This window comes from Mycetomoellerius zeteki, unplaced genomic scaffold (assembly GCF_001594055.1).
Source record: "Mycetomoellerius zeteki isolate Tzet28-1 unplaced genomic scaffold, Tzet1.0 scaffold70, whole genome shotgun sequence".
NCBI lineage: Eukaryota > Metazoa > Arthropoda > Insecta > Hymenoptera > Formicidae > Mycetomoellerius > Mycetomoellerius zeteki.
Genome location: NW_017257720.1, coordinates 3,313,983 through 3,340,431, shown reverse-complemented (window position 1 = coordinate 3,340,431; position 26,449 = coordinate 3,313,983). Strand labels below are relative to the sequence as shown.

At 35.0% G+C, this 26,449-nt stretch overlaps 4 protein-coding genes across 6 annotated transcripts in view; 2 read left to right on the top strand and 2 right to left on the bottom strand.

Annotated features, from left to right (window-relative positions):
- Window positions 1–850: 850 nt before the first annotated feature.
- LOC108729106 (cytosol aminopeptidase) lies at window positions 851–10,129 on the bottom strand. The gene is made up of 8 exons (XM_018458049.1): window positions 9,981–10,129; window positions 9,566–9,681; window positions 3,625–3,788; window positions 3,120–3,294; window positions 2,689–3,016; window positions 2,350–2,618; window positions 1,951–2,129; window positions 851–1,822 (listed from the first exon to the last, which is right to left on the bottom strand). The coding sequence occupies exons 1-8, from the start codon at window positions 10,062–10,064 to the stop codon at window positions 1,596–1,598; spliced, it is 1,542 nt and encodes a 513-aa protein (XP_018313551.1). The 5' UTR covers window positions 10,065–10,129; the 3' UTR covers window positions 851–1,595.
- Window positions 6,616–22,934, bottom strand: LOC108729105 (E3 ubiquitin-protein ligase RFWD2). Its single transcript, XM_018458048.1, has 2 exons — window positions 22,922–22,934; window positions 6,616–8,916 (listed from the first exon to the last, which is right to left on the bottom strand). Exon 2 carries the CDS (start codon window positions 8,667–8,669, stop codon window positions 6,624–6,626), a length of 2,046 nt encoding a protein of 681 aa, XP_018313550.1. The 5' UTR covers window positions 8,670–8,916; window positions 22,922–22,934; the 3' UTR covers window positions 6,616–6,623.
- Fbxl7 (F-box and leucine-rich repeat protein 7) lies at window positions 12,918–18,150 on the top strand. Of its 3 annotated transcripts, none has more exons than XM_018458052.1 (2): window positions 12,918–12,947; window positions 16,314–18,150. In XM_018458052.1, the coding sequence occupies exon 2, from the start codon at window positions 16,327–16,329 to the stop codon at window positions 17,689–17,691; it is 1,365 nt and encodes a 454-aa protein (XP_018313554.1). In that variant the 5' UTR covers window positions 12,918–12,947; window positions 16,314–16,326; the 3' UTR covers window positions 17,692–18,150. The 3 variants fall into 3 exon arrangements, with proteins under 3 accessions (XP_018313554.1, XP_018313552.1, XP_018313553.1); XM_018458050.1 differs by lacking the exon at window positions 12,918–12,947 and adding an exon at window positions 14,994–15,408; XM_018458051.1 differs by lacking the exon at window positions 12,918–12,947 and adding an exon at window positions 15,427–15,631.
- Window positions 19,898–26,449, top strand: part of LOC108729109 (neuronal acetylcholine receptor subunit alpha-7) — a 22,404-nt gene continuing 15,852 nt past the window's right edge. Inside the window, exons 1-2 of the mRNA XM_018458053.1 lie at window positions 19,898–19,976; window positions 25,324–25,460. Coding sequence (XP_018313555.1) covers window positions 19,913–19,976; window positions 25,324–25,460 — 201 coding nt within the window. The 5' untranslated portion in view covers window positions 19,898–19,912. The remainder of the gene's footprint in view (window positions 19,977–25,323; window positions 25,461–26,449) is intronic.

Below are 26,449 nucleotides of genomic sequence, written 5' to 3'. Positions count from 1 at the left end.
TTTTTTATGTAATGTGATAACCAAAAGAAATATTTTATATATGAATTGTCGCTTTAATACGATAATATAAAAACAAATCTATTTTTCCTATTAATAGACAATTTTTATATATCGTCTTTTACAAAACAGGGCAGTTCTGCTTATATTACTCGCTATTTTTTAAATCTGATGTATTCATATACATACAACATATCCAATTTTTTCATCCTGTACAATATTATATTGTATGCACTGTAGTATACATGTAGTATTAATACGAATGTTAATTATATACATATACAGAGCACGCTTTCTTATTTTCACTATTCCAGCTAGTTTAAAATCCTGATTATAATAAGGTCTTCGAGAATATTTATCAAAAGAAAAGTTCATTGTTAGCTTTAACATACGAAAACAATTCGACTGTACAAAATTGTAAAAGAGTTGTACAAAACTTATTTTCAAAACTGTTTTGTAATCAAACGTGATAGTCGCATGTATAAAATGGGATCAGTTTCAATTTGTAATGAAAACTGATATTTTATATAGGGGAATAGTGTCTAATAGATAAAAAAATCCTTTTTCCGGATTTTTTTTTTAATGGGATGGAAGATCAAGTATTGTGAATTTATAAAAAGGTTCGAAGCTATGATTTACTAATAGAAACAACTTGATGATAAGTTTTACAAACATTCGTATGTGTTAAAATGCAACAAATATATAATTATTAAATTACATGATACACACACAGAATGTGTCTGGAGGTGTCTTTGACAAATGTGAAAATTGTTTTTAAAATGAGCAGCTTTCATATGTAGATGATTAAGTATTCTATTTCATTCCTTTTCCACTGTATGTATACATTACTTTTAGGGATTATACATTTTAATCGTATAAGAAGTGGTAACTTAAAAGATGTAGGCACTGCCTAATATGGCGAGGTTTGATAATTTTGATTCCAAGGATTGCATATAATGGTCGAGTATTTCGATAACAATCCATCAAATAATTATTTGAAATATATCATCTTATCTATATTTAATGTATCAAATATATCAAGAATTATATATACATATAACCTTGATTAAAAAACTTAATATGTTTTCTAATATTCTTATAGTAATGGTAAAGTTTCACATCATGCAGAAATTACGATCTTTGCTAGCATTTGTTAGTGTATCGTAAATTTTATTAAAACGTTCAATTCAAGTTTCAGCCTATTCAGACTGCTGATACTAAAGATAATTTTCAAACCGCGTTAAAGCACACACATCAACTTGCATTATCTTTAATCTTAAACTCTCGTAAAAACGGATGAGTCTGGTTTTATCTATCTAGTGAGATATTAGATTAAAAAAATGCTGTTACTGGCCTGCGGCAAGTTGTTTATGCGTTTTATCACCTTATTATTCTGAACCTTATTGCTTCAAGTCTGATTGAATGGATCGCCCAATATAATCCTCTCCATATTAGGCGTAATTCCCCTATATATAGCTATATATATGTATATTTCTATATACATATCCTTCTGTGTAAACTTTTACATATATGTATATAAAATTACAAGGACACATTTGACATGTGAGAATTACGTAAAATGACCATCTGCAGACCGTTTAACAGAACGCTTGTAGGAATTGTATAAGCGTACGTGTCGGGCGTCCGGTCATTCCAGCCGGGATATATGGTAATTCGTCGTGGGCGGGACCCATGACACCAGCTATATCCAGATGCATCCACGGCGTATCCTTGGTGACAAACTCCCTCAAAAATGCAGCGGCAGTGCAAGAGCCACCACCCTTACACTTCGCGAGGTTATTTATATCAGCACCTTTGACTTTTTCTGAAAATTATCGGAACATTTAATAACGGGACAGTGACCCGGAGATAATAAAGAATGAAAAAAAGTTTCTAAAATAGGATTATAAAATAGATAACGTAACGCGTGCATAAATTCTTTGAATCGCTCACTTGTTACTTCATCCGTGAAATGCTGCCACAGAGGGAATCTCCATACTCGATCACCGGTTACCGTGCCAGCATTTCTCAGAGTTTCGTAAAGGTTGCCGTCATTGGTAAACACTCCAGTCGCGGAGTTCGACAAGGCGACTCTCATGGCACCAGTCAACGTAGCGATATCCAAGATAAATCTATATTTAAATTGAAGACATTTATCTGTTTATAATTATTTTCGATAATTTCTCTGCCGAAGATATGAAAATTGATAAAATATAATATAATGCATACAATAACATAGAAAATAATATCTTTTTGCTAAAATAGGATCCAAGAGACATAGTTCTTTTATACTAATTCTAAATCAAGGTCAAATTCTATATCAAGGCCAATATAATTTAGTTTCAAGCAAACCTTGGGTTAAACTGTTCAGCGTAGCACAGCGCATCGGCGAGAATCAGCCTGCCCTCTGCGTCGGTGTTGTCCACAATGATGGTCTTGCCGTTCATTGCCCGCACTAGATCTCCCGGTTTCGTAGCATGTCCGGACGGTAGATTCTCCGTGAGCGGGATCAGTCCAACGATATTTTTCTTCAGTTTGAGCTCCGCTGCGGCTCGGATGGTGGCGGCCACGCAGGCGGCGCCGCTCATATCGGCGCGCATCTCATCCATCTCCGATGACGGCTGTGAGCAATCGTTTACCTTTCTCATTTTCTCTTTAATTACTTTTAGAAATAGAGAAAAAGTGACTTACCTTAAGGCTAATGCCACCGGCATCGAAAGTAACTCCCTTACCAACAAACGTCATCGGTGACTCATTCGGATTCTCGGCGCCCTTGTAACTGATCTCGAGGAACTTGGGTGGTTCGGTGCTACCACGCGCCACACTAAGGAACGAGCCCATCTTCTTCTGCTCGGCCCAGCTTTTGTCGCGCACTTGTACGTCAACCCCGAGATGCGTCAAAACCTCAAAGACCTGTTGCGAAAATATTGTTGGTGTCATCAGGTTCGCGGGAGTGTCCGAGAGTTCGCGAGCCCAGTTTTGTGCCTGGGCTTTGATAATGCCAACTCGCCATTCTGCCCTTTAAAGAATAATAAATTATTAGTTTTGTATTCTTAAACAAAATCTACATTTTAAAATTTTAATGAATATTTTTTGATAAACCTAAAAAAAATATTACTTACTCTCCTTCTTCTCCGTATAGCGAGATCTTTGGTAATTTCTTTTTCTTCTCTTCATTTTTATATCCTTGATAAAGCCATGTGGATAAACCTGCTCCTTCGGCGGCAGCTTCCGCGTCTCCTAGCGTTTCTAGCTTAATGTCCTTTATCTCGACGTCATCTAGTGCACGGCATCCCGCTAGAAAATAAAATTAAAACTTTAATAGAATATATAATATTTTATAATACAATTTTATTTTTAACGATCTTCCTTTAAAACTTGTTTAAAAAATGGATAAACCATTCTGTGTATCACAAATAATTATAATTACATCATAATCTTAAATGCACAAAAGAAATTAATATAATTTAATAAGACAACATAATATGTTTTGAGATTGTTTCAATTTAGTATATATCTATATGTTGGTATATATATATTGAGTTTAAAATACTATCTAAAGGGATTTGAGTAACAAAGTGAAATGATTGTATTTATATGATACATAATTTGAATACTAAAGGTTACCTGCTGCGGCAGCACGTACACTTTCCTTCCCTTCATGAATCTCCTCAAGTTTGTTAATACCAAGACCTTGTTTCCCCAGTCCAACTACCGCGACTCCGGAGTAATCTGTTTCATCCAAACCCCAAAACACTCTAGCATGACCTTTAGGGATCTTTGGTCCTGCTCTGTAGCGCAAACATTCGTTCGAAGTTAGTGAAAAAAAATTGACCGTAACAATTTGTGAGGAAAGATATGCGATAATAACGCATTTAGTAGACAGAAATATTCAGACACAAATTCATAAATTTATTAATTACAATAGAATCTAGGCATTCTTTTGACATTCATCGTGTATGGTATACTTGCAATTTTAAAATATACTCTAAAAATATACTATTCTTTATTCTAGAATATTCTTTTTTCATCCAGTTATACATTATACATCGGTACATTTACAATTACTCACTTCGGAGAGTATAGCTACACATTAATTCACAACTGCTGTTTTTCTGAGCTACAGTATCAGCGTAGATACATTATGTTACGGAACTGTTTCACATTCAGTTCTCACTAACACTGTTGAAACGAGCATTACAACCTATTTAGCGGCTTAAGATATAATATACAATGAAATCTGTTGATAAACTTCATAAATTGTTTTATATACAATAACGCTATAAGTAGTAATGTGACTTTGTCATGGGGTTTACTTGGCATAGTTGTATAGTAAAACAATATAATAAAAAATAAATTTGCATATAATTAGGTATATGTTCACCGCAAATAAGAAATAATAGATTCATTAATATTATAACAAGAGCAATTTTATAAAAAAAGGATTAAAATGTATTCACACTGTTCAATTTCACATTCCGAAAATTTATGTGAATGTTATTCTTACTACAATATATTTCATTTCTCTATTTATTCTTTGTACAATTTCTTTTCTTAAATAATGTTCATATTAAAACAATAATTTACTTTGCTTTAATTCTGTTCTTCGATTATTCAACGTTTCAATTAGGCTAACGTAATATTACAAACTTTTAGCAGAATTAAACACAAAGGCAATAATATAATCAATAAAAAATTTAACATTCAATAAAGAAATATCGTAAGTCAGTTTTCATAAAAATGTGTTATCTATATATACCATTATCAGTGCAAAATATATTTGAGATGTTGTTGATTACTTCTTATCACGTCTCTGTTTACAAGATTGTGCAATCACATTGTGATACCACCTAGTCAATTTAAGCTAAAAATTTCACTAAAATGCAAAAAACATTTTTTAACGTTTCTATCACGCGGCAGCAAAAATATCGATATTTCAGTATTCAAAATATCGATATTGCAATTAGTAATTACTATTGATTTCTAAGAAAATGCAGGTACGATTTGTGTACGATTGCCAGTCGAAGTTACATATGTGTATCAGTTTTATATTACATTTCAGTATATATGCATATTAGTTTTGATAATTTCCAATGTTTAAATTTTTTCCAATCTTTAAAAACTTAAGGCTCCTTATATATATTAATATGGAAATATTTTTCAATAAAACAATATTTGCATTTATAGAGTACATTTGTAAAATATATCGAATACTCTCCTTTTATTTTGGAGAATAGAAAATCATTTATTTAAATTCGATAGCTATCATATAACTTTTTTTATTTTCTGATTAGGAAATTTAATTTTAAATATATATGATTATTGATTAATTACGCCGTAATGAATTAATAAAAATTCGAAAAATCTTGTGTTCCGTAATTATTATGGCGTAAGAATTTTAGATATATTTTACAAATCTATTCTAGCGATAGCAAAGTTTTATTAAGGAAATATTTTAATATAGTTTGCACGAATTTTCTTTATGTATTTTTGTTCGCTTTTGACATCTAAGGTGGCTGCAGTGAGTAGGCAAGAGCCTTAAACAAGTGCATTTCGGATTTATTATGAAAATTCTGTAAAAAAAAATTGTACCGTTATTAAACATGTTTATCATCTTTAAGTTTTGCGTTAAGAATAGATTATGGATTAAGATATTAAAATAATCATATTATTCGAACATTAAGAAGCATTATTGAAAAATCACTCGAACACACGCATACACTGCTGTAAATTTTTGCAGATTCGAACTGCTGCTTCCAAAAGTATTGTACTTATTGTACTAAGTGCCATTCTCACATCACATGAGCATATTTAAAAATATATATGTATGCATGTGTGTGTATATATATATATATATCTGCACAAAATACAATTCAGCAAGCGTGCAATTATGGTATCTCCGATGTTAAGTATCAATAACGTAAAATTACGAAAGATCATCGTTTCGTACTTATAAGTCATACGCAGGAATATTTTTTGAATATGTTATAACAATGCAAAACCTTTTATCATTACGATTCAGTCTGTTGAGATAGAATTACACCTAAATTAGATTAGAAAATAGATTCAAGATACGAAAATTTAATAATTAACAGTACTGATTTTCCTAATCATACGTATAATGCATGCAGCGTATAATTTAGAATTATACACAGCGTAAATTCTGAATTATACACATAGCATAGTTCAGAGAAAATATTTGTGCTCTCTGATACATTGAGCATGGATCAATCAAAGATCTCCATTTGCAATAGTTTTATTCGCCAATAATGCATTATTTAATGTCATTTTCATTCGATCTATAGATTACTTCAATAGTAGAAATTTTCACTACGCGTTGTTATTATTATAATTACGCTATTTAGAATGATTCCATTATTTCTCGTTGTTGTTCACGCTTAAAATAATCACGAGAGATACCACAAAATAAAAAGGGTCTAAGTACGCGGGTTAAAAACACAAAACAACAGATTTGATAAATTCTTTTCTTGAAGTAGAATTTTTGTCTTTTTATATTTCTAGTTTGGCTATCTTCTTTATTATTAGACCCGTTTTAATTTATAGTAATCGAATATGCATTTCACAATCAGTTAAGTTCCCCATTTAATTGCTTTTCCCTAATTGTCTCAAACCAGTTCTAATATTTTGATAATTCCTTGAGAGTTAGCGGCTACTACGACATTAGACATTTGCCTCCAACACACCGCAGATACAAATTCGTTCAGATCTTCCTCTCTTCTGTCTTGCACCTCCAATATGCTTCGTACGGCATCGAATTTGTACGAAAATAACTGCTTCGTCAATCCTTTGTAATACACATACAATGCATTATTTTCTGATCCGCAGGCCACGTAATCGCCGTCAGTAGCGAGTCCGACAAAGTTCTTCTCATTCACATGCCCGACGAACGATCGTAAACAAAGCGGATTATTTATGTTCCACATCTTCAATTGAGAATCCGTACTGGCTGATACAATTTCCTCTTTGTTAATAAACTTAACATAGGAGACGGCTTTGCGGTGACCTTTGAATATGCACAGTGCTTCCTTCATGTTGCGTAAATCGTAATAATGTACGCAGTGATCCGCAGAGCCGAATGCCAGGTGACATGAGCTGCGTGGATTAAATTTCACGCAGCATACGTTTGCTTTTGCTTCTAATGACGCCACGGAGTAATCGGTATTCAATGCCCACAACTTGACTCGGGCATCGTCGGAGCCGGATGCGATCAATCTGGTGTCCACGTCATTGAAATCGACAGACCAACACCTCTTCTCGTGCTCCTGGAACGCCTTTGTCCTCTGACCGGTCATCGCGTCCCATACCGTCACAGTGCCTTCGTAATCTGAAGATGCAAGCATTCCCTTGTGAAAGGAATTCCAAGAAACGCAAGAAATCTTGGAGCTAGAAACCATTTCGACGCAAGGATAATGAATGTCGACGGTGTCTCGGATAACCGCACCATAATCGAATACTTTGATACGTTTGGTAACACCGGCGATTGCGAAGAATTCGTTGTCCTTATCGAACTCGATACTGGACACGATGGTTGAGTTGTTGAAGAGATCCGACGAGTAGTTGAGAGTGGCTAGTGGACGAAGAGAATTGTACCTCGAGAACTTGACGAGATTCTCGCGAAAGACATCTAGACCGGAACTCGTGCTGTGCACGCCGCCGTGCTGCTGAGCTTCGCTCTGAGACTGTGTTTTCTGGCCGAGTAACAGTTCCTTGCCGCGAGAATCGAAATAACATTGAACGAAATCGTCGAAATGAGCGTGTAGCCTCTTTCTACGTACGGCTAGCGTCGATCCACCGGACTGACTGACACTTGGATTGGTAAAGGTGTCGGTCGCCTTCTCACTAGGTTTTATCATATTTGAGTCTATTATATCTATAAGGCCGAGCATCTCTCGCCTAATGGCTGATACTTGTGCGGTATCGTTCTCACTCGCCTTCTTAACGTCCTCCACCCGCGGACACTTGCTCTGAACGTCCTTCAGAATGTTCTCCACTTCTTCCATGTCCTTCTTGATCAACGCCACTTCTTTTTGCAACTGATTCTTTTGCTCTTCCTTTTGTTGCAGCAAGTGTTTGAGGAATTCGTGTAAAAGCTTGTTTTGCGCCGTACAAGTCTCTGCCTCGAGCAGATGCTTTCGTTGAGTCAGCACCTCCAACATCACATTTACGTCGGGTAGAGTGAGATTGGCACTCTCCGCTGCCACAATGCTCCTCAGTCCGTCAGATGCCGGTGTCGATGAATCGTTACCCGCCGCTCTGTGCCTACTATTGTCCGCGTAGGAGCCTAGCTGAGCGAGACCTTTAGTTCTCGTTTTATATTTGGAAACTAGCTCGTCCAACAGAAAATTCGGGAAAATATCTTGTTCGCTCAACGTGAAACTGCATTTCGGGCAACGGTCCTTAATCTCTAAACATTTTACAATACAATGATGACAAAACGTGTGTCCGCAACGTGTGATATATGCCGTGTCGATAAGATCAAAGCAAATAGGACACATATAATCATTGCTCTTATCTTCTAATATGCCAGTCATCCTCTGTAGTACGTTCGTAGGCGGATGAGGCTTATTAAATTTACCGCTACCGTCGCCTAATCCACCACTGCTCCCTGCGCTGCTATCATTCCCCATATTACTGTCGCCAGGAGTCGACATTACTAATATTACTCTACTTGATTCTTGTGTCAGTCTTGAAGCAATGATGGTTAATTAACTCAACGATTTAACAGCTTAAAATCTCCTATTTCAATTTCGTCTGACGTCGCATCGAAAAGAATATATCATAAATCAGGCAGTATTATATTCTCATTTATAAAGCGCAGCGTGTTTCTAGGATATCCTTGTGCGGAGCAAGTTGCGCTTCATATCATGCGTATAATACCGTCTCTCACTCTAGTCACTCCTGAAACAATGAAAATAATGCCAGTGAGCTCGTGTTGCGTAAGACTATCATTTAAAAATTCAAAATTTTCAATAACAGAAATGATACTTCATATATATGACAATTTTAAGATAACAAAGGGAAAGCACTTTTCAATGTCAGATAAAGCTCAGGCAGCATTATAACAATTGTTTCAGGCTGGAAATATGAATAAAATATTTAAACATATTGTTATATCGTATGACCAAACGAAAGTGAAACAACAATTTGGAAGTGCAATGCTGTATGGGGGCAGGGGCTTTCTTGTATACGTCATGATACTGTAACTTAGTGTATACGCTTGTTAAATAAAGTATGTGCTAAGAGTATGTACATGAGGAACATAGATTAACTTTGTTAAGAGAAGGAAAGGTTCAATATGGAGAAAGAAAAAAGGTATTTGAAGAGTATTCGACGCGTCGAGTCAACATGTGTTCAAATAGTCAAGGCGGAGTAGTCTGGCAAGTATATTCTACAACAATGACGCACAAGGGATACAGCCTTGTTAAATAACAAAATAATACGATACTATAACACAGAACGACGCTGCGGCGTGATGCCGTTTCTAAAATCGCGCGGATGCACAAAAGAGATTTTATAGCGATGGTAAGTAGCGGGCATTGAGACTTACAGCAAAATGTTTTTCAGCAGCTTGCCGTTAACCAGCTCATTGTACTTGACCGCCGTAGGGGTGAGCACGACGTTGTCCTCGCTCTCAGTTTCGTATACACCCAATACCAATCCCGTCTGCGGAAAAAAGGGGTAAATATGTCAAGGAAAGCGGGCGATAACAGAACAAGATCATCGACGAATAAATATATCTGAGAATAAGGAATATCGAGTCGGCGTAGACTCGATTTGATTGTTAACGTCGACAGGAAAGAGTTTAGATAAGACGCCCAAGATATGTTTGCACTTGCACACGACGACGAATTGCATCATGTTTGTCCGAATTTTCCGAGATTCCACGAGAATTTCGCGTCTCATCGTTTCGAAGAGCGAACGTGCCGCTTTTTAATCGACGAGGAAGAATCGCGCGATATTACCTTCATGGTCGATACGTTGGCGAACAAACGCAAGTGCGAATTTCCGTACTGTAGTGTCCCAGTCCTGATAAAAGACAATGCCATAATTCGTTCCCAAGAGCATTAGGTGTGATACATATATACCCCCATCATGAAGGCCCGTACACGACGGCGACGGTGAAACGATGATTCTGATAGGCTGGATTTGATCTCCGAAACGTTGGCGCCACGCGATGTAAACCGCGCGAATTATGAACGCGAAAGGCCGTTCGTTCTTCGATGATGATCGAGGACTTTATATGCAAAAATACTTTTTTTTTATATTATATAAATTTTTCGATTTCCTGCTTAGTTTTCGAGAAAATCGAATTTGAAAATCTGCTGCGTACGTATGCTATTATAGCTAAGCTATGATTTGTCGAACGATTAATTACACAATTAATCGTATGCATTTGAACAATTAAAAAACAAAAATACGTTGCCGAAGATTATATCGATAATTAGGCGGACACAGTTATGTATCTGACAACAATAGTTCCAGCAATACTGTAATTGATAAAATATATAAGGAATTTATATTAAAGAATCAAATGCTAAGTTTTCATTATATTTGTAAAATAAATTAGATATTTTATATGCAACATAACTTTTTTTATATATATGTAAATATTATAATATGGCGAAGACTCCACCAGCTTCGAGTGCGAAAAATTTGATGACCAATGTTCTTATCAACCGAATATCATCGGCAGACGATGCGAAATCTGCAAGTCTGGTTTTTATGGCTTTCCCAGATGTAGACCATATTTCAATAATGTTTCAGGAATATTAAAATATAATACCTAGGTTTACTATATAAGTGGACATATAACCTCTATAGAATACTCCTGTAATATTAAAAAAATATTTATGATATTTTCGAAATATTATAATAACATTATTTTAATTTTTTAATAATATTCAAGTAACATTCTAGGAACATTTTGCGCTTATAGGGTTATTAAAGACCGACATCCTTATGGAAGTTCGCGTCCTTGTTAATATTGAAGTGATTAAGAGTAAAAAAACTGATAATATTGTACTAATTTTATGATTTATTAGTTTAGTAGACGTGTTTATCGGTGTACGTGCATTTAAAACTCAATAATACTCAATTTTAAAATTGTGATTTCAGTGTTATTGAATTTAATAATGTATTAGTCAAATATTTATGTTAATAATAGCAAATTTATATCAATTGTCGATAATGTCAGCGTTCTTCGATTACCTCCGGGCCCTGGGGCCCTTTTTATACCGCCGAAAATTTGCCCAGGGTTGACGGTCTTTAATAGTATCTCGTCGGTGCCACCTCGAATAACGGGTCAACGATAGTGTATGACTTTACAGATTTTCAATAGATGACGGTATAGTCGTACTGCTGCATTGGCTGCGTTCAGAACGTTTGTTTTGCAACTGTTGGAAGTTTCCTTCGCGCTAATTGGATCATACTTTTAGATCTAGAAGAATGGTCCTATCTCAGCAGACAATCATAAAACGGTTGCAAAACTGTTGAGTCTGCTGAACGCAGCCATTGGCTGCGTTCAGCAGAACGTTTGTTTTGCAACTGTTGGAAGTTTCCTTCGCGCTAATTGGATCATACTTTTAGATCTAGAAGAATGGTCCTATCTCAGCAGACAATCATAAAACGGTTGCAAAATTGTTGAGTCTGCTGAACGCAGCCATTATTTAGGCCGGTATTCATAGTCGGTTCTTATTTCAAAACCATCTTAAGTATGTCTTAATACGCTAACGCGACTCTCTGATTGGTTCATGACACCTCAAGGTTGAACTTAAGACGATCTTGAATATAAGAACTGACTATGAATACCAGCCTTAAAGTTGGTTGGCAATACATGTACATACTTGAAAGGTATACACGCAGCTTTAAAACGTAGTACGTTTTTCATTTGACTAAAGTGTAAACAACTATTATTTTTATCGCATTGAAAATGTCAAATTTTGTACCGGAAAAACGCCATTTGCGGGAAGTTTTACTTCATTATTTTTTTCTAAAGAAAAGTGCAGCTGAAAGTCATCGTTTACTTGTGAAAGCTTACAAAAAACATGCTCCATCGGTAAGCATGTGTGAAAAATGGTTTAAACGATTCAAAAGCAATAATTTTGATTTGTATGATAAAAAGCATGGAAAGCCACCGAAAAAATTTGAAGATGCACAATTGGAAGCATTAATTGACGAAGATGCATGTCAAACAGAAAAAGAATTGGCAACAGCATTAAATGTTACCCAACAATGCATTTCTTTACGTCTGCGTGCAATGGGAATCGTCAAAAGCAAGGAAGTTGGATACCACATGAATTGAAAGAAAGAAACATTGAATGAAGAAAAACCTAACTATGTGCGAATTGTTGCTGCAACGACAAAAAAGAAATGGTTTTTTAAATCGAATTATTACTGGCGATGAAAAGTAGATTTACTACGACGATCCTAAACGCAAACGAGCATGGGTTAAGTCCGGTGAACCAGATCCATCAACGCCAAAGAAACATCCATGGCAGCAAAATTAAGCTGTGTATTTGGTAGGATATAAAGGGTGTGGTATATTATGAACTACTGCAACCGTTTGAAACTATCACTGGTAAACGGTACCGACTACAATTAATATGTTTGAACCGAGCTGTGAAGGAAAAACGACTGGAATGGACTATGAATAGACATGACAAGATAATTTTACAGCACAACAACGCCAGACCACATGTTCATGAATTCATCAAGAATTATCTAGAAAGAGTGAACTGGGAGATTCTACCTCACCCGCTGTATTCACCAGACATTGCTCCCTCAGATTACTATTTGTTTCGGTCTATGGCGTCGGCCCTTTCTGTAGAACGGTTCAGATCTTGTGAAGAAATAAAAAATTGGCTTGATAATTGGATCGCTTCAAAACATCCAGACTTCTATCAGCGTGGAATCCGTTTATTGTCTGAAAGGTAGGCCAAGGTTGTGGCTTTGGATGGAGCATACTTTGAATGAAGTAAGAATGATTTATGTTATGTCAAATCATTGCGTTTTTTTTTTATCAAAAAATCCTTAGTCATACTTGTATACCTAATAAATATATTATAATAAATACAAATATAAATATATATATATATATATATACAGTAAGTATAGAGCTTTGTTATGTAAGAATAACTTAGCAATTAATTTTAGCAACTTTTAATAACTTAGCATTAATTTTCCAAGACATTTTTTCTCTTTCTCTCTTATAATGAAAATTTCTTGTCTCGTTTTGAAGAGTGAACGTGCTGCATTAGTCGACAATTTATCTTCCTGTTGCCTGTTTTCAACCGTCTATCTGCTTCCTTTGCATTTCCTCTTCTTCCTTCATTTTCCTCTTCTTTTTTCAATGCTTTCTTCAGCTTGTCATCATTGTCTTGTTTCTTGACATTACTCTTTATTTTATTCTACCGATTTTCCTTCTGTTTGTTTCTTCAATTTTTGTCTAGTCGTTTTACTTTGCTTCTCCATTTGATCTTTCCCAGCCATTGTCAGACGAAGATTCATTTGTAGAATGATTATTGTTTGACATATCTGATTTAATGTCCGTCTTTTGCCTAGTGAATGATACATTATCTTGAGCGTTATCAATTGCTTTTGTAGTTTTCTTTCCTGATTCTCCAATGGCTTGGTTACTTGACTGTCACTCGGATAGGATCTATGATTGTATTAGGGGTGCATTCGGGGAGACACTATTAGTGCTACTTGTATCATTCTATCTTCATTGTTTATTAAGCATAAAACAAAGATAGATGATACAAATAGCGTTAATAGCGCGTCCCTCGAATGCAACCTAGGTATCTATGGAACTGTATTGCTTCTGTTTCTTGGACTGTTGTCTCTGGTATTTCAACTGGTGAGAGTCTGGGCAACAAAATACCACCGTGCCGAGCTGATGTACTGAGAAATATGCAGATTGATGTTCGTGCTCTCTTTGTCAATGATGGCCTGGAGCAAGCTGGCCTTCCTTGCCTCTTCCAGCTTCTCCTTTAACCATTCTTTTCTGCTTCTCTTGCGTGACTCATCCTCGAAGGAATTCTTGTTCTTTAAGATGCTAGACACGGTTATGTTTGTTGACGAATTCACCATTCCGTTGGAAACTTTACCTTCTTCCTCTTACCTTTCTTATCTCCTTTCTGTAAATTTTAAGTCTGTTTCTTCTTCCTCTTACCTTTCTTATCTCCTTTTTGTAAATTTTAAGTCTATATTATAGCTGAATTAGTATAAACTTTTTGTACTTAATACTACTTTGGAATAAATATATATTTGAAATTTGGCAAAAGCGAGAGGGAAAGTTCTAATGCAATTCAGTGCAACAATAAAAAATAAACCTTATGATTTACTTGTAATTTGTGCATCAGAGAATGTCGTTTTGTTTACATATGTTACGGCAAGGTTATGTTTCATGAACTAAAGAAAGCTTGAGAGTAGACATGTCCGCATTTAATTAAAATACTAACGCCTCTATCTGCGTGTATATTGAACTACGTAGCCAAGTCCATAGTGGAAGACCACGAATATTTTCAGCGAAGAAATGGCACGATCTTCGTTTCTGTCGCTTAGTGTTCTACAAAATGGTTTCTCCTAAAAAATCAAAATAAAATATGCATTATAGAACAATTAAGTTGTTTTATAATCCCGAAATATTGTATGCTTATAAGATAATTTTGTATAAACGTTTGATTTCCATTTTACATCGAATGAGCCTTGTAATGAGACACGATGACCTACCTAGAGTTTGGTCTATCGCCATTTTACCGATGTAATCGTTCAAATTTTCACATTGTATGTACGTCTATTTTATTATCATTTATTACGCTTATTTTTTATTCTGTATGAATTTTATTCGATTCATTTACATATTTAGCAGCTCGTTTCATACGAAACCTTTCAGCACAGTTATGCGTCTCCAATGAGGCGAAGCGCTTTTCGCAACGCACCTTTCATCGTGGGCCCGCTAGAAGTCCCGGTTGATCGACTTGGAGACTGGAGTGGGGCCTCAGGGCCTTTATATTAGTCTGATAGAGGGGGGGATGCACGATTGTGTTGGGAGTAACTCCCGTAAGTGTGTTGGAAGTCCTGTCCTGTCATATGTCGGATTTTCCGTTCCGCGAAACGCGATCGCGCACGTTCCTCGGCGGCTGCACGAAGGATTCGACGAATTCCAGGATTTCCAGGGTGAGCGCGAACGTCGAGGGTCGAGTGGACCCCATTCTCGTGCGGCCCCCCCTCCCCCGCGTGAGCGAAACGCGCTCGGGCCCCGCATCTGCTTCGAGACTCGAGACTCTCGAGAGTTGGAATGCGGGATCAACATGGAGGAGGTGGCGGATAGATCGATATTGCTCGGTGATGTCACGCACGGTCGCTGACTCTCCCGTCCAGCATCCCGTTGTGAGTTAATTGTGAAATTCCCACGTCAAGCCGTGCCGTAAACGGTCGTGACGCGTCGCGAATGGACGCATCGATAAAGCCCCTCCCCGCGCCATAACTCGCGCTCTGTAAATAAGCACGGCCGCGCAAAATTCGAGATCCGTACAGTGGCAAAATTTTTTCTCGAAAGCGAATACCGTAACTTATCGTTGAAGCAGTAACGAAAGTAATTCTATCGAGATAAGTGGAATTGTGGCAGTTCTACGTTTAGCTTCGTAAATTCGAAGAATAATCTATCCGCAAATTAATTTACGTTCATGACATATGTCGTCATTAGAAAACTTGGGCTCTTAATTAAGCAAATAAAATTTGAATTTTTTCTGTATTTTTTTAAATTCAAATTCGAAAGCTATTGTAATTTAGTTTACCAATTTTGAATATATACTTTGTTAAATTGTAAATTTGTCCTTTAGTTCCGAAAAATATACCTACATTTTAATTGTATGTACAGTGTGAGCAAATCTGTGAAAATCTGCCAAGCACAAAGTAACAATAACATTATATCAATATTATAATTTCTTACTCAACAATATAAATAATAATAATAATAATAGCAATAATAATAATTTTATTGTATGCACTTACAAATTGTATTTTAAACAATGTTTGCAAAAAATTGCAAATGGCAAAAAATATAACACAAGTTAAATTGTAAGTAACAGTTACATATTTAGTAGGAAATTACAACATTATGTAACGTTACTGTTACTTTTTGTTCAGTGGTAAAATGTTTAAAAACACAAATCGTGTTTTAAAACGTAAATCTTGTTGTGAAATGTCTTTCAGATTCAAACAATTTTTATCTCTACTTGAAATATGAATGTAAAAATTACACGATTATATTGAAATGAATTTCTGAATTGCAGAACGGAGCATGGAATGGAAGGATCATGCCCACTCCTCTTTCCCAGCTTTGGGGAACAGAGCGGCTCTGAGCGGGGAGGAGGCTACTCGTCGCAGAAGGTCGGCGTTTATCGACCAGGTGCGGACGCTATCGACTTGGGCTACCACACCCTCGACAACAATGCTTGCCGCACTACATCATCATCGTCCTCGTCAACCCCGGGTGTATCTAGCACGCCGACTCGTCAACAGCAACAGCAGCAGCAGCAACAGCTACCGCAGCCTAAGCACCATCTGGTTCATCACGTCACCGTCAATGACCTCTGCCAGCTCGACGACAATCTGCTGCTGAGGATCTTTAGCTGGCTCGACACCCGCGACCGCTGTTCCCTGGCGCAGACTTGCCGGCGACTCTGGGAAATCGCGTGGCATCCGGCACTCTGGCGAGAGGTCGAGGTGCGTTATCCACAGAATGCCACCGCGGCGTTAAACGCGCTGACGCGCCGTGGTTGTCACACCTGTGTTCGTCGTTTGGTCCTGGAAGGCGCCACCGGGTTGCCCGGCATCTTCGCTCAACTGCCGTACCTCAATCTGACCTCCCTAGTGTTGCGACACTCGCGTCGAGTCACCGACGCCAACGTCACCACCGTTCTGGACAGCTGTGCTCATCTCAGAGAGCTTGACTTGACTGGCTGTTCTAATGTTACTCGTGCTTGCGGTCGTACCACTATTTTACAGCTGCAGTCGCTCGATCTTAGCGACTGCCATGGCGTCGAGGATTCCGGCCTGATGCTAAGCATGTCGCGCATGCCGCATCTGGGATGCCTTTACCTACGTAGGTGCAGCCGCATCACCGACTCCAGCTTGGCTACCATCGCTTCCTACTGCGCCAACCTGCGTCAGCTGTCGGTGTCGGATTGCATGAAAGTTACGGATTTCGGGGTGCGCGAGCTGGCGGCACGTCTCGGCCCATCGCTCCGTTACTTCTCCGTAGGCAAATGCGACCGTGTGTCCGACGCTGGTCTGCTGGTCGTCGCCCGTCATTGCTACAAGCTGCGCTACCTGAACGCTCGTGGTTGCGAGGCGCTTAGCGACAGCGCGACCATCGCCCTGGCGCGCGGTTGTCCGCGTATGCGCGCCCTGGACATAGGCAAATGCGACATCGGCGACGCGACTCTCGAGGCACTCTCTACCGGATGTCCGAATCTGAAGAAGCTGTCCCTGTGCGGATGCGAGAGGATCACCGACGCTGGTCTCGAGGCCTTGGCCTACTACGTGCGTGGCCTGCGGCAACTCAACATCGGCGAGTGCTCCAGAGTCACGTGGGTCGGCTACCGCGCGGTTAAACGCTACTGCCGACGTTGCGTCATAGAGCATACTAACCCTGGATTCTCCAGCTGATGTCATCTAATTAACAACGCCACTCGTATTAAGGATCCCGAGCAACAGCGTGGAAGTATTCTCGGAAAAAAATACTCCGAAGAGGAGAATATTCCGATGAATTCTCTGGAAAAGGGACTTTAAAGTATATCCTGAGAATATTAAAAATAGGAATTATGTTGATATAGTATATTGAGAATACATTCTCTAGTATAATTTATAAAGATGTTCGAATATTCTCAGGATATTCGCTTATTTCGTAACACTAATCTCAAGTGCCAGAGTGTAATATAGCGGAAGTTTATAGAGAATTGTAAACCCAATTTTTTATCAAAGTTTATGCGATAATGTTATTTTTGATACGGCGCGACGAAAAGAAAAACAATGAAGGTGAATTATCAATTTTTGAGATCGATAACTTGTATCACATCTATTTATTAATAAACACCGTTTCGTCGCTCTCATATTTGTAAAAAGATTATTTCATGATTGGTTGTAAAAATATATATTATACATATATTTTGCTTTTCAAAAGTCACGCATGCTACTTATTTATTGTTTCCATAATTTAATGCATTGTGTAATGATAATGAATCGTTTGTATTCCGTAACAATGTTTTGTAATTTATTGTAATAACGATATAGTATTAAATACTCTCATTTCTTAACACCATTGGAATTAATATGTGGATTTATTACATGGCATATGCAGTATGTACGAAATTGCATAGAAATATGCAATAAATCAGTTCTTGTTAAACTAAATTACTTTTGAAATCCAAAATTTCACGCAACAAATGTTATATTTATATAATTAAAAAGTTGTTATTGTTAAAAAGTTAAATATACTGCAACAAATTTCATTAAAAAGTTTTTATAAAATTATAACTTCGACATTTATACAAGACTTACAAGTTTGTAATTTTTTTGAATCTTCATTTTTCTTTTGACTTATAAAGACTTACAAAGCAAAATTTTGTTGAAAACTTATAGTTGCGAAACGAGGGTAATTTTAACATACAATATATATAAAAAATATATAAAAAAATATAAAAAGTATTATTTATATGTGTAAATACATTTTTAAGGAAATTTAATTATAGAACTCTCTCATTTAAATCACGATTCCAACAATCATCTTTGTGTCATAAAATACATATCTGCTTTCAAAAAAATTTTGAATAGCGATCTGAATATGCGTGACGCATGTTACAAAAACATAAAATAATTCAAGCTTGGTTCCGTGATCGATAAAATAATGTTAATAAATAATTATTAAAAATAGGTTGCAATGACGTCCATTTTACGATTTAACTCTTTTTGTCGGCTTAAAAATGAAATATGTTATTATCTCTCAGAGAAAATGTATCGATGCCATTATTTCGGAATCGGCGCTTTCCGTTATTTGAACACTAAAGATTACAAACAAAAAATTGCCTCAAGTAGCAGAACGATGTTACAAAATTATGTAATGCCTAGTACTAAAAAATAGAAGTCTGTAGTTGCTTTCTGTTTGCACCAAAACTCAGATACTTCTCACTTATGACGTCATTACTCAATTGAATGCTCCACGTTCCTTTTTATTCTGATAAATGAGATTCGATTAAATTTTTACTTACAATCTGTATAAGCTCGAAAGCTCGAAATTGTGTATTTTATTGAGTCTTGTTACCTCGCATTAAAAGTAAGATTATAAACTTGTGTTGTCACGCGATAACTTTGTCACCAAAGTAAGCAAGTAGTATAAATGTCATTATCTACGTATATAATACTTATAACTTTAGATTCAGTATCGCTTGTGTTGAAAATAAAAAGCAATTATTATCCAAGAAACACAGAAAAGTCAACAAAAAATCAAAATGACTTAATTTTAATTTTTAACGTCAATAAACAGTCAAATTTTGTAATAAAAAATCATTTTGACTCTCATGACGTCAAAATAAAGCCATTTCTGACTTTCTCTTGGTGTGTTCCTTGTATATGTCATTCTTCTAACGTCATTCTGTATAGTTTGAACGCATTTCCGTGTATCTTTGTGCATTCATTCGGACTTCGCATCAGGCGTGAATTCGTGCCCGCGCCGTTTCGATAAACGCCTGCGCGAATTTCCTTCGGGAACCCGCGTTCTCTGGTAGGGATAGCGCGGGATTTAGGGGCGAAATTGCACGGTGGTTGAAAGCCGTGTCGTCGTGTATCAGTCGTACGTAGGCGGTCACGCGGTCACGAGCAGGCCCTCAATTCCATGTCGCCCTCTCCCGTCCCGTTCCTTCGATACGGGCTTTTTTTGATCATCGCCTTCGGGAATGGTGAGTGCTAGCAGAATCGTGCGATTTTCACTTAATGATTGATTTGGGCGTTTTCAGCGCTTCTATCCTTGTTTTACATTTAATGGACGATAGAGACAGAATGTTGATTATATACGCTTAAAGCGCGTAATTGTTCAAACCGAACGCAGCCGATAATTCGCAAAGTAGCGAATTTTCGATTAAAATCACTTTAATTAATTTTTTGTTTCAATATTAAGGCACCGCGATTGGAGTTTAAAAAGTTTTCGTTTTGAGAATTTAAGATTTAAGATTGATAAGAGTAACAAGAGTTTCTGTTCTCCGTTTAATTTTCAGATGCCTCTTTGATAATTAAGTTTTGTTTCCTTAATTAATTGAGTTTTTGTAATTACCTAATACATTGCATAATCAAGTTTAATATTTAATCATTGAATGTTTGAAATAAAATAGATTTTCTTTTAAACAATGAAATTTTTGCAAATCTATTCTAAGTAATTAAAAAATTTTTTTCATTAATTTCTATAATAACAATAATAATAATAGTAACAACGTTTTCAAGTTTGTATATCAATAATTTCATTAGTTAGTAATTTTATTTCAATTATTGCCATTAAATCTTGTTTAAGATAAATTTAAGATAAACTTGAGGAGATTAACATAAACTATTATACGATTTATATATGTAATATTTTCTTTTTAATATTTTATATTTTTTACAAAATTGAAAATTGAAATGTTCTCGTAAAACAAATCTAAAAAATTATTATTTCGTGAAAATTACTTTTTAAAATCTTTATAAAATCTTGACGCAGGAAAAAATTTTTTTACTTGAGCTCAAATTAGAAAATTTCATTATACGACACCTATATTACATAAGGAAGAATAATTATCTTGCTTCAAGAATGGATTATTGATACTTTTTTAGATGTCTTCTAAAACTCGATTTACCCTTTTTCTATAACTTTCAATAATCTTGGAAGCTAATGGCGAATGCGATTGAAAGCAATAGTGTGTATATTAAAGCCATTGTATACTGATTTAATTTGAGTATAAAAGTGAAATGCAAATATTTCGAATTATAAAATACATATTTTACCTAACAATACAATAAAATGTATTAAGTATTTCAGGATTTAATCGATTTCTACGTTTATGTATAAACATAATCTTTACGTTATTTTGTGTACGACGGCTTTAATGTGCACCAATGCGCACTGAGTGCGTCCAATCGAATTCGCTACAAGAAAGATGTAGATCGTCATCAATGAACCTTCAAGGATCGCGTTTTGGTATCAAAGTACAGCGCGTTTAGGAATTGTTTAGATATTGTCTGTAGACGTCACAAAGCTCGTCATAGCTTTTGCCCGCCAGGGCTACACAACCGCTGATATCAAAGACGTCTGAGATGTAAATTACGCGACGCGATCAAATTCTCAAGGCTAGCTGAAACGTCAACAAATTGCGAGCCATTTTTAGGATGAGTGTCCTCGACACGAGAGACAACGCGAACAGTTCGCGATTTTTATTACATCTCTCTCGACCGTGAAATTTTCAAGGACTTGACAATTTGATGATTTACGTTTCCATGCTCGTATTAACTTTGTTGTAGTAGGATTTCTTTTAAAGATACATCTCCGACAGATTTAAATAGCCGAATCAATTTAATATATGTAAAATACTTATCACGAATCTTCGATCGCACAAATTCTAAAATTCTAAATTTAGGTTCGGTAGAAAATTCTATTCGCAAAGGTTACAAGAGTGCAGTTGAAGTTCAACTGCACTCTTGTTCAAACAGAATCCTGTCAGTTTACTTTTATTGGTATACTTGCCCCGGATATATGTATATGTATATAAGAGAGAGGCTCGCGGAACTTTTAATGCCGAATGTATAGCTTCCAGCGACACAATAATATTGCTTTCCCATTAAATCCTAGGAGATCAAAAAAGTTAAAATAATGTCATATTGACTGAATCATGATAAAATAATGACATAAATTCAATAATCGATCAATATGACGTCAAATTGACATTATTTTTACTTTATTATACTTCCAAGGAACACACAAAAATCAACAAAAAATCAAAATGATTTTGTTTTTATTCTTAACGTCAATAAACAGTTAAATTTTATAATTAGAAATCATCATTTTGATTTTCATGACACCAAAATAAAGTCATTTTGACTTTTTTTTTACTTGGTAATTCCTTGAGTTTGGAAATCAAGCAGAACACAAATTATGACGCTGTCAAAATGACGTCAAAATGGCTCCAAAGTAATTATTAAAAGTCACTTTTCAATGAGTTACGATTTTCATTTTAACTTCATTTTGACGTTATCGTGATTTATTTTTCTACTTAGGAAGTTATATCGAGATATCACAAACGATATAGCGTCGTTGCCATTTTTATAAACTTGAGTCATTTTTAATTTTAATTTTCCTTGTAATTTATTGCTTTCAAAATTACCTTTTTACTTTAAGTTAAACTAATCATGTAATATTCTAATTAAATTTGTGATTAAATCTAATTCATAATAAATAGTATAAATTTGTTTTGTGTGTAATTTACACGAAATTTGCCTTAATAAATGGATTCAATTGTCGAGAACAGATAATATGTAGAAGGTTCATATTAAAGGTTCACGTGGCCCATGATGTAGCTTTCGATCTTAACCGGACCTCGTTATGGTATGTTTGCGTCGCAGCTGGTAGTGTAAACATTTGCGAATCAATCGCGTCAAGGGGCTATTTGACGCCTCCTCCATGCCACTGAATTCGGTGATCGGGATACCGATGGAATTTGCATATTCGTCGGAATCGGGGCCTGTGCATGCATTTAACAAATCGGTTTACGTACCGAGGTTTTAATGGTTTTGGGTCACTATCTACGATTACTTCCTCATCATTTACAAGCTAAGTTTTATCTATTTATCCGCGAATTGACACGCGGCTGATCGTTTTTACAACAGATTGTTTTTACAGAATCCAATACAGTAAAAAAGGAGAGACAACTTGTTCAAAACAAGGAGAGAAACGAAAATCGTATCATTATTGTGGCAAGATTTTACAGAGTATCTTATTAAATTAATACTAATTATTTAATATGGCTAATTATACAATATAAGTATTCAATATATATGCATAGTTTACAGTTTTAAACAAAGGACTTCACATTAATTATATGGAAAATTGAGTCCTGGTGAAATAATTTAGTCGTTACATGTAATGTAATTTATAATATGGTAAACAAAAGATTTCATAGACATAAAGCTCATTGTCAGTATATGGATAGTTTTTAAGGTAATAATAAGTAAGGTAATAATAAGTATTAGATTAGAAAAATAAATTTCTTTTGATAAATTTGTTTATTTAGCCTCATGTTATTCCGCCGATTATTGTTTTACGATGCACTATTGAAATTTTACTCTTATTTTAAGTGTTCGGATAATCGAACATCTTCATATGTTGAAAGGTAATCTTCAAATGCAGACGGATGTCTTCGCGCGGTGAGTCGCTCTGCACGAAGAAATTCGATGTCATTCGGTCGAGATCCCGTGAGATATTCCGCAGCTCATATAGTATCGACATCTAACATACTATCTCATTACAAATCTATGAGATTTTTCGATTTATGTTCCTGGCAATGGTGACAGGCCAATATTTCTCGATCTGTGAGAATCTTCCGAAATCATTTTCTTACTCGGGGATAAAAGATTTGAATTATTATACGAATATCATAAAAAGAGGCATTAAAATATCATAATATGTATTAAAATTATTCATATTTACAGCATACTTATTGACAATAAAGAAAGCAGAACTGATAACACAATCAAGTGTCCTCCTTCGATTTTGATAAGCTTTGGATACGTTAACGATTAAAATATAGACAAAAATAAAAAATGCATATTTTTTGTAAGTGCTTTCTTGCATGTTAAGAAGATGGAACTCTTCCTTAAAAAAATCAGGTTTCTTCCTGCAGGAATATCGTCTACACCATCAAAGATAAACAAAATATTTAAAATAAAAGTTGAATGGTTTCAAGAATATTTTATTATAGTAATAAAAATCTTTTCTTAATTTTTTATTTTTTTTATAAGTAAAAATTTTTTATTTATTACTATAAAATAATATAAAAAATTATTCTTATTATTATATTAACTTTTATTAAAAATATTTTTTCATATTTTTTTAACAAAATTCACTCAGGAAGAAAAAATCGATTTTCTCAAGATAGAATATCATTCCTTTAATATAAGCAAAACTTTTTGTGTATGAACAAAACTGCCAATAATTTTAAGTTAGTATCGTTTAAACGTCGTTAGACGGCACCCACTCATTTGAAGCTACAACTTTTACAGTTCGATAAGACTGTAAGGAATCATTCTCCTAATTACGAGCGGTATTTTCGCGACGAGTATCACTTATCTTCCTCACAGTATGTTCCTACCTCCCTTACTTCGAGCTGAGATTAGCTTGGTTCTCTGACAGGTTTCACCACGCTTCACGGCACAATGGTCGCTTCAATGGGAAGATGGACTGACGTTACTGATCATGTAGCTGATCGCTATAATGGACGAACATCCACGTAACGAAACGGATCAGAGCCGTGATCAGAGAGAACGGCCCGGCGAAAGGAATCTCTTGAGTCGTTTTTGCGGGACCGCTTCTCAGGACTTTACGCTGCTTTTCTCGCGTTCAGCCTTATACCATTCTTTACTCTAAGTGATTCGCCATCACGTTTTATCCCTTCGAATATCACTCGTGTCGTGATTAAACGGTGAAGTGGTTCTTTATACGGACATTTCATTTTTTCCGCATGATATTAAATTGAGAAAGAAGGATGTAATTTGAAATTTTTAATAATTAAGTACGATATTAAATTCATGCTTCGTTAAATTTGTAGGTAATTGTTCAGATCGTATTCATGCTTCGTTAAATTTGCGATTCGATTTATTTATAAATTTTATTTACATTATCAAGTTGTCTTTCGTTAAATTATTAACGACATCCAGTGATGAAAATGTTTATTAAAAGCCTTGAAAGAGAAGAAAATTGAAATTTTTCTAATTAAATAAGCTAAAGGGTATTGTTTTAATATTTATGAGCAACATCAATACATTTTGGAATAACGAATGTTAAATTAAATATAAAAGACTAACAATATATTGCAGTTAAACATATGGAATTTTTATAGTTTCAACGAAAGGCTTATCTCTTTCAGCAAATAAAATAAAAATATTTTTATAATACAAGATGTTTAATTCTATATATATCACATTAATAGATATAATTTTAAAAATTTTAGCTTAAGTTACAATTTAATAAGACAATTTAGAAAATTAATTGCATTTTTATCTGTTCAGGTGTTTGCGACGAGCACGAATACAGACTGACAAAGCACTTGCTGGACGCATATGATGCCGGCGTGAGGCCAGCTAAAAATTCATCCCAGCCTTTGGTCGTGGTTTTTGGACTGTCTCTTCATCATATTATTGACGTCGTGAGTATTCGAGCGTAAATAATCTTAAAAATTAATATACGACACGAGAGAGAACTTGATTGTTCCGTTATCGGATTTTTTTTTACTGTTAGAATACCCATACAGCACAGAATTTACAGCAATATCGCTGCAAAATCTCTGCAATGTCAAGAGACACGGTAGTGTCTCGGTGCTAAACCATTATTACTACATGCAGTGTTGCTGCAACTTTTGTGCAACTTTATGCTGTAGGGGTACTTTTATTGATTTAAAAAGTATTATGATTAACATTCTGTTTATAATTCTATTTTTGAAAAAATTTTTGTTTTCCTAAAACTATTTAAAAAATTTTTTAAGTATTTTAGATATTTTTATGAAATTTAGATTATAGAAGTTAATACAGTTTGCCTTTCTATATCTTTTTAAATTATAAATTTTATAACAAAATTTTTGGATAATTGATATGTACATATATGTATAATTTTAATATTATTGTACATAGGCAAGAATATTTAATATAATTACACATAATTATAAATTTAACATTTTTAAATAAGTTTCATTTATTTAAAATTTACGTATGTATTTCTGTAAACAATAAATATAATAAAGGGCAACAATAAATATAATAAATATATTAAATGTAATAATTTTTATCGATTAGAATATAATGATTTTTATTATGTAATATACTCTATTTTTCTCAACATAAAATTTATAATTTAGACTCTTACATGTTCTTTATTTTATTTATTGTTTATTGAAATCAAGAGTCCTTTGTTCTTATCAATTTTTATTTCTGTAAATTAATCAAAAGTTAAAAAATAATTAAGAATTTTTTTAACTAAATATGTTCTTATATATGAGTTGCGTGAAATATTTTTGCTTCAAACTTCAAATAATCAATTTTTATTAAATTATTAGCTACACGTAACATGGATATGATATCGCCTCATGTACACGTATTTCCCACAACAAAGTATTGACAGCAGCTATAAAATAGAAATATC